The sequence below is a fragment of the Argiope bruennichi genome, chromosome 10, assembly GCF_947563725.1.
Source record: "Argiope bruennichi chromosome 10, qqArgBrue1.1, whole genome shotgun sequence".
Classification (NCBI taxonomy): domain Eukaryota; kingdom Metazoa; phylum Arthropoda; class Arachnida; order Araneae; family Araneidae; genus Argiope; species Argiope bruennichi.
The window spans coordinates 62,412,788-62,421,686 of NC_079160.1; the positions used below are offsets into that span (position 1 = coordinate 62,412,788).

General features: G+C 29.8%; 1 protein-coding gene across 1 annotated transcript in view; it reads left to right on the plus strand.

The window, feature by feature from the left end:
- Positions 1-4,270, plus strand: part of LOC129988250 (uncharacterized) — a 39,214-nt gene extending 34,944 nt beyond the window's left edge. Inside the window, exon 5 of the mRNA XM_056096431.1 lies at positions 2,003-4,270. Within this exon, the coding sequence (XP_055952406.1) occupies positions 2,003-2,193 (191 nt within the window). The 3' untranslated portion in view covers positions 2,194-4,270. The remainder of the gene's footprint in view (positions 1-2,002) is intronic.
- The last annotated feature ends 4,629 nt before the right edge of the window (positions 4,271-8,899 follow it).

The following is an 8,899-nucleotide window of genomic DNA, read 5'->3' on the forward strand; positions in this document are numbered from 1 at the left end:
CATCGAGAATTTTCCCGATCCGTCCATTAGGAACCGAGATACGCCTCGAAGGTTCCTGATTGGTTGAGAGGCTTCTAGCCCCGCCTTCTGAGACCTATAAAAGCAGGCCGTCTGCAGCTGCCGGGGTAGAGTAGTCGGAATCGACGGTGAAGAACTGGTCTTCCAGGGATTAGCAGAGCAGCGACGGAGTCAAGCTAGTGCTGAACTACGCTGTGCGCTACTGTCTGCAGTAGAGTCTTGTTGTGTGCTGCTGTTTGCACGGCTCGCGGCTGAAGATAATTGTCTTCTCTGTGCTGTATATAGTTGTCGTCTTTGTGCTGTCCTGTGTGTCTTCGTGTAAATAAACGTCGTTTTTTTCTTCTTTTTTTTTTCTACTGCCTCCTGCAGATTGAGCGTTCTCCACACCATATAACTCCCACTATCCAAACGAACCCAGAAATTTCGTAACAATAGGGTGTCCTTTTATCTCGTCAAGAGTGCCAATAATACTAAGTAGTCAGAGTCAAAAATCAAGATGGATCATGGGTGTCAATACCTGTTTCAAAATATTATTTTTCTGATCAGCTATCTTAATTGGCGACTTGACGTTGTTGGCGACCTTGGAGAGATGAAGGGATACTTTAAACTAGATTTCAACCGAATTGTTAATATTCTCTCTATTTACGGCAAAGATGAGGAGCAATTTAAAGACTTATTTGCTCATAATTCAGATTTTAATTATTTGATTCTAAACTCGTTTTTCAGAATTCTAGACTGAAATCTACTTTAATGCGCCCCTTCATTTTGACGAATATGACAACCCAAACAATCAAGTAGAGTAATTCAATTAATATTTCGACTTCTCCCTAAATATGGTAATGCCAACGATAATTTTTTTTAATGCTGTCCATCCAAGATAGTACAGTGGCCTGTTTTTATGTTTTATCGGCGACTGTTTTTGATATTACTTGCTTAAACAGACATTTTACTTTTTGGCTATGCGATATGAAGATGCCTCTAAAGTTGATCACTACCGAATTGTTAAATAACATGAAACTTATAAACTGCAAACTAAAAATCTGGACAACAGAAATTTTATTCGAAGCCAATTTATTTCATGTAACTAAACACCTAATATTGATTGAACTTAAGAACACGCTATAGTTCCGGCACGCGAAGTTCGCAAATCGTGTGCATTCGTTTTTAATTGTGTTAAATCCAATAATTAATACCAAACTTGGTGAGTTATAAGTGAGTTTGACGCCGTATCATGGACTCAAGTCTAGTTACATTTCATTGTGCTTTTAAGTAAATAGGGTATTTCAGTATTATAGCAGCTTCATACTTACTTGGCGATGTTAGAATTACAGTACACTCCCGATTATCCGCGGAATTGGGTGGCGCTGCCGCAGCGGATAAAAAAAATCGCGGATAATCCGAAAAACGCCAAAAACGGGTATAGCAAAAGAGAAAACAGCCATTCCAACTTTGAAAAATCGTTTTATGTACAATAAAACGTAAAATAAACAGCAGGAAATGTTTAACTAACGCTTAATATTTTAGAATATCATTCAAAGCTAACCTAAAATGCATTTTGTTAATGAAAACAGAAAAGTGCTTAGTATTTACGAGAGGTGTCAAGGATATACAGAAAAATTAATACATATGTACTGTTTTAGTACTGTAATGTATTATGTAATTACAAAAGCATAACTGTAAAACTGCACCTTTTTCAAAAAATCAGTCAAAAAAAAAAAAAAAAACTTTGTGCGGCAGGCGCGGATAACCCGCCCGCGGATAATCGGAAGTCTACTGTATGTCATGATCGCAACGATGATTTAGGGCTTACAATGAGAGCAAAGGTTTTGATTAGATTTCGCTATCATTTTGCTAGGCGATTGAATCTCGAGAATCGCTATAATAAGAAAGTACTAAAAATATTGAAGTTCTGAAAAATGTTTTAATGAACTCATTTGTGGAATTCTATTCTTTTAATTTTATTTATTTTTATTACCTCCTACAGATTTATTGCAACGAATCCAGGAATTGGAACCAGAACAGCAAGCTGTGCAGCGGTCAATCAGAAAGAACCTTACTAGAGGCCAACTCAATCGCCAAAATAAGAACTATATGTATGAAACCAGTTCAAAGAAAAACCGTCGTTCCAATCGGCAGAGGAACCCTTCTGGCGCCAATAACAATCGCAAATGCTGAGTTTTTGAAGTAAATGAATGCCCAAGGCAATTAACGCCTTACAAAATTTCACATTTTGCTTCTTCTTTCGGCTTATAGTAGATGCATGTGAATTTTTTTGGTATCTTTTCATTAACAGATAAATTTTGAATATGTTTATTGATATTTATCGGTAGAATATGGCAACATGATTTTTAAAACTAAAATGAAAAGCTTTCTCCATTTTTTAAAAAAATAAGTTTGAGAAAAAAATTTTTAAAAAAAATATACGTTTCTCTTTCAGTCGATTTTAGAAAGTAAACTATAAGTAAAAGTTTACAATTGCCCTCTGATTTTTTGTTGGTATCCCAACAGTAATACGTCAATGAAAACAAAGCATTATGGAAACCAGAAGTAGTGCTTCATCGCTGAAATTTGTCGCCAATCGAAGGGGGACCCAAATCTACACTAGAACCAAAATATAACTTATAAGTTATAATATAACAAATAACTTCTCAAAAGTGAAATATTCATTTGGAGGAAAAAGATTTATTATTACAGTAACCTGGATATCTTTAAAAAATAATTTTAATCTCTTATAACATTTGAACTTACAGTTGATATCTATTTTAATGTGCTTGTTCATATCGCCAACGACACCAATTCAATGCAAAATTGTTGCTAAGATAAGCAATGGAATGAAACATTCAACGAAGTGTCCCTTTATTGTTTCGGTTCTCTTATTGGCGATAAACTCAAGCAACACATTAAAATATTCAATCGAAATTTCTAACTTAACAGTTAAGGTTTCTCTGTAAACTCTTACACTTTCATTTTTATATACTCAGATTTTAAAACTTTAATGTTTAGAAATACAACGACAATATTAAAAGAATCGATTCGTATAATTTTAAGGAATGAAATAATAAAAATAAACCAATCTCATATTTTATTGTGAACCTTAAAAATAGTTTTTTTAGCAATACTTTGCTGTCTATTCAGCCTTAATTCTCTAAAACTTTACAGCATTTTATAAATAATCATATTTTAATTCTCAAAGTTATTGCTTTCAGTTTTTTTCAGAATTAATATTTATTTTATGTGTAATATACTTTTATATATACACATATCATAAAACATTAATATTTTTGCACCAATTAAATTTTAAGAAATATATTTGTATATGTCTTCAAAAATGCAATGTAAAAAGTTAGTGCTGTAATTTGACACATATAAGAGTGAATTATTTCTTTTATTTATGAAAGTTCACATAGAAATTATTGTTGTTTCTATAGCACAAATGAATTTATTTACATAGTGGCTGCAGTAAGAAATTGTTGAAAATACTACCCATTCATATGGTCATCGAAAAAATAATTAATTCATTTGGTTTATGTTGATATTCAAATTTATTATGATTGTGTAAAGATTATTATAAAAGGATTTTGTCAAAATGAATGTTACTTTGATGTATTATTGTACATTTTATAGCTAATTATAAAATTTATGGTCTACTTGAAATATTTAATAAATCTATATTATTAAGCCAGTAATTATTCGTGAATGCTAACAATACATATTGTCTTTAAAAAGAACTACTTACAATCATTGTTTACTAGATTTAATTCTACTTTTTCACTGCCAGCTCTGTAATAAGTTTTTACAAGTAGTTTTACATGGTAATTTATTTATTAATTGATGACAAATAATTGTTTTACATTCTGGGATTGAGGGAAAAAAATCAGTTTCACTATTAAGTCTACATTAAAAAAATCTTATCCATTCAATATAATTTTACTGTTTTTTTCAATTTCTGCAGAGTTTATTATTGAATTTATACATACAAAAAATTTGAAAACAGATATTAATGGTGTGATTTTATAATTCAAATATATTTTATCATTTTCATTTAAAAAAAAATATGTTACATTTACTTCTTTTATTCTGTAATGTTTGCATAATAGATGTAATTAGTGGTTCAGTGGTGAGAAGAATATGTGTTATAAAACAATAAAGCTCCTACTGCCAAATGAGATATATAAGCAACTTTTTTTGGTGTGTCCTGAATTGTGCCGTCATTTATGTGATAGAAGAAACTGATGTAATTATTTTAGAAAAATTTTATTGATAATAAATGGATTGAAATCTGCTTCCGATACGGTCGCAAATATCCAAGGTATCTTCAAAAGGCTAGATAGTTGGTAATGTAAAAGAACATTCAACTGGAGAGTTTGAGTTGCCACTTTGGTGACAAACACTAATTCTACGAACTCTACTCCCTTTGGTGATGCGATCGTACTCGAAAGTAGGTTTCTAACTACAAATGTATGAATGCATTGTGAAGTTTCCTTCATTTTCATGTTTGTGTACAGATTCATCTTTAGCCACTCATTGTATAGTTAGTATACTAACCTCAAAATTGCACGTTTTTAAGAATTAAAAATTTTATTAATATTCGTTGTATGTTGAAAGGTATTAAAACGAACTGCTCATGCACACCATACAATGGTTAGTCATGCTGTGTTCATATGAACTATATTTATTTTAAGTAGTTGTTTTTATTTTAAAGTTTGTTGTATACTCAAAGAATTTTACCACCTAATTTATTAACTATTTTGTAAATAATTCATTGTATTACTATATTTGCACAATATATGTTAAGTAACAGAGGAACTTATGTTTGTTGTATACAATAATGCAAGAAAAATTCATTGTAGAATTATTTTTGTGACAACTTATACATGAGTATTTTGTGTAACTTTAAATTCTTTTCATTGTTTTACATGAAGAATGCTGCTGAAATTATTTTGCTTGGATGAAAAATGCTTATGAAACCATATTATTTAAGTGTAATTAATTTTAAAAATTGTGTCCATAATAAAAAAAAAAGTTATAATTCTTACACGACTGGGAGAACTTTAATTTCTCAAAAATCACATTCATTATCATTCGTCATTATACAACAACCATTGAATCAATTATTAAAACATTTTATTTGAATAATAGCACTTCAGCTTTCCCATTTTCTATATTTAGTTGCGGATTATGTATTAGATTTATTGTCTGTAAATAATTTTCCCTGATATAATAAAATTAAACAAGATGTTAGTTTGATGTATATGGAAATACAAAAGAGAAAGCTATTTTGTTTATGTTTTTCTGAAAGGCTGCAACTATGTACATCAGAATAAAAAAGTTTAGTACACTCCCGAGTATCCGGCTTAATGTGGCAAAAGGGAAGGTCGGTGAACAAAAATGCCGGATAGAACGGAGTTCTATGAACTCATTTGTTGCCTACCAATACCAAAAGTCACTGTTATCTGTATATTTATAAAACGCTTATGTGGATGCAAAATCAGGCTGAATTTGTTAATCGCCGCTTGGCAACACTTCGACCTCACTCGGGAACATCAACACGCGGTTTGATAAGATTTCAAGAAAACCCTAGTCTTGCATTAGTTTAAAACAAAAAATTAATTAAATTTTTTTAATTAATTTAAATTTTTTAACAAAAAATTAATAGTTAAAAAACGAACAAAATCTTTTACGATAAGTTTAAGTATCGATTTTAAAACGGAGTCGAAAAAGAGAAGACACGTCGGATGAAAAGGCTCAAGAATCGTTCATAAGAAGATCCAGTTGTAATGAACGAGATAGGGTTAAACATTTATGTGCACGGAGTTTAAGTTTCTGAATAGACTGAATATGAATATAGCTGCTTTCAGACAATTTATTTTTTTGTAAATATCAAATTCTTATTCTGTTTCTGTAGTGTAGCTTTCAAATTTGAGCGATTATGAGAAAAGCACATTTTTTTAAAAAAAATTGCTTCTTTGATGGATGTATATAGTTATTTAAATGAAAGGTCATTTGTGTTTACAAAAAACTTTGATGCAGGTGATTTTTGGGGGTGTTTTTGTTTTACTTTTTTAAAAATTTCTTTTATTGTTGTATCATACTTTGGAACAAATTGAATCTGAATATATCTGTTGCCAGACTAAAATGGTTCAGTAGATGGCGAGCGAGAGAAGCGATCCGAGAGGATCTACATTACCAGTTCCTGAGGTTGGTGAGCATAAGCGAGCAGGGGGCGGAGCCCCCTAGTAATAAGTATTTTCTCATTTCTTATTGAGTACTAAGCCTTTCATTTATCCCAAACCATGATATGTGAACGCGGCAGCTGTCCGGTGAACCATATAAGCAGTTGGCGGTAATGTGCCAAGTTAAAATAGAAAGCTCTATACTGATAGTTTATATACCTTTTAGCATGGTTTTTCTTACTTTTATTCCACTTCCACTACTTGTGCAACACGTCTCTTTTCGATCTCTGCTCCATTTTTTCCCCATTCCTCATTTTACTTTTCCCAAATCCTAACTCCGAAACTATATTTTTTGCTGTTACATCAAAGTCTAGTCGCTGTATAGCGCCTAATTTCACCTCCATCCCCCCCCGTTTATCGCCCATTTTGAAATCTTCACTGGGGTACATTAAAAAAAAAAAAATTAAAACATACCTTAAGAACAATTTATGAATACTGTACGTACTGTGCAGTTATAATCAGGAACAGCTGCAACAACTGAGGTTTATTACACACTGACGAAACAATGAACAAAAAGCAGAACGTTGCTCTTTTCCTGCCACAATTTGTATTTTGCACACGACACATAGGACAATAGTAGCAGACACCCGCTTCTAATGCTTAGACAATGTTGCCAATGCAACGGTTTGCCTTCCTCATTTAATTACAATAAAAGAATACTAGGCCAGATAGTCGCAAACCAGATACTCGGGAGTGTACTGTAGTTAAAAAGTTAATTCAAAACTGTTTTATTTTACTAACGTGCTTAAAAAAAATTCACATCTGCTGATTTTAATACTCAATAATCTTTTTTTGTATTTATTTTAATACATTAAATATTCTTGGCACTATATATTTATTTAGTTTAGATATATTTGTGATCCATTTTGAGGTTACACAAGGGCTACTTTGTGATAAGAATAATTTTCAGCCATGGTTAAGTAACAAGAATGATACTTAAACTATCATTTTCTTGTCAAACATCCATATCATGCTAATATTTTATAGATGCACCATTAAATAAAATTGGATATTACTTTTTTACAATTTGTAAAATTATACTTCCTTCTATTAAATGAGAAAATTCACTATAATTATAAATAAGCATAGATTTGTTTCAATATCTTTATTTGTTTCATGATCATTGCTTTCAATTCACTATAATTGTCAACTATAGAATCATCAAAAAGGTTCCTTTGCTTTTTTTTTTCTTTGAAATTACAGTAGCATGTAACAAACAAGGTCTACTTGAGACAGTCCTTAATTACAAAATAGATTGGGTACTTTTAAGCAAAATTTAATAAATGTGATAAATATTTAAGTTGAAAGGCAAATTGCATTTAAGCAAACAAGTTCACGACGAGTTATTAAAAGTACACTAAAAGTTAATTTGGAAAATAATATCAAAATTTTCATATTTTTATAAAAAATATTATTAAAAAATTTATAATAGCAAGGAATTTTGATACAACTTGACAATTCTAAATCTTAAGATAGTACACAATAAATATCTTCAATTATGCTATATGTTCTTACTAAAAATATCAAAATTTATATATATTGACTGATTATCTTAAATCATAGATAAAGATTCAAAATAAGAAAACAAAATCTATTAATGCATTTTTAAAGAAGCAAAAAATTCTGCCTATTGATTTTTTTTTTTTTTTTTTTTTTTTTGTTGAAAATAATATTAACTTTATAGACCAAAAAATAGCTTATAGGTATTTTAATAACAATTTATTTGGAAATATGCCCTATCATATCCAATAATATAGACATGATACTTTTTTAATTAACAGCAACTTTAGCTAATTAAATCTTCTCTGCAAATGCAGCATTGCAATCTTGGCAAATAGTCCATTTCGTGTTTTAGCTCTGTTATTAATGCTTAAAATAAGGTTTCACTAGAAGTTTACCCTTAAAATTAACCATGTGCTGATATTCAATAAAATATCAAATTCATATAACTCAAATAATTGCTATGCACATCCTGCTTTGAATTATAGTAGTATTTTAAAACTTACAAACTGGTGTTTTTTAAAAGTATTTTAATCCAGTAAAAATTTTTATAAATATGCAAGATGTTCAATCTAATAATTTTAATTTCTAAACTAAAAAAAAAACAACCTTAAAGTTTTTATTAAATGCACTTTTATTAATTTAATTAAATGTTGCACTTACGAGTTTAATCAATTTCCGCATAAATGGTAAAAATAAAAATTTATCTGCATTTTAGTGTTATTATTGTACTGATTGCAATTGTACGTAATGGTGTGAGGTTGGAGGACGAAAAGTAATGATGATCAGTAAAGAGGTAGACAAGTAAAAAAATTTTAAAAACTGCTATTTTAACCCTCTTATTCCTAATATAATTTTAATTTAGATATTTCAAAATACTGTAATGTCCAAATTTCTTTTCCAACGACAAGAAAAATTCCTCGTTTCCACAAAAACAACTATTAGCAAAAAAAAAAAAAAAAAAAAAAATACTAATTTTTTATCTATAATTTTTTTCAATTTTCAATTAATATTTTAAAAAACCTTTTAAGCTTAATTTATAGCAATTTATTTCATTGAAGTAAAATTCAAATTGTTTTCATTGTTGCTATTAATATTTCACCCAAGTTTCTTCCATTGTAGATAATCAAGATATGAAGATCCAACTT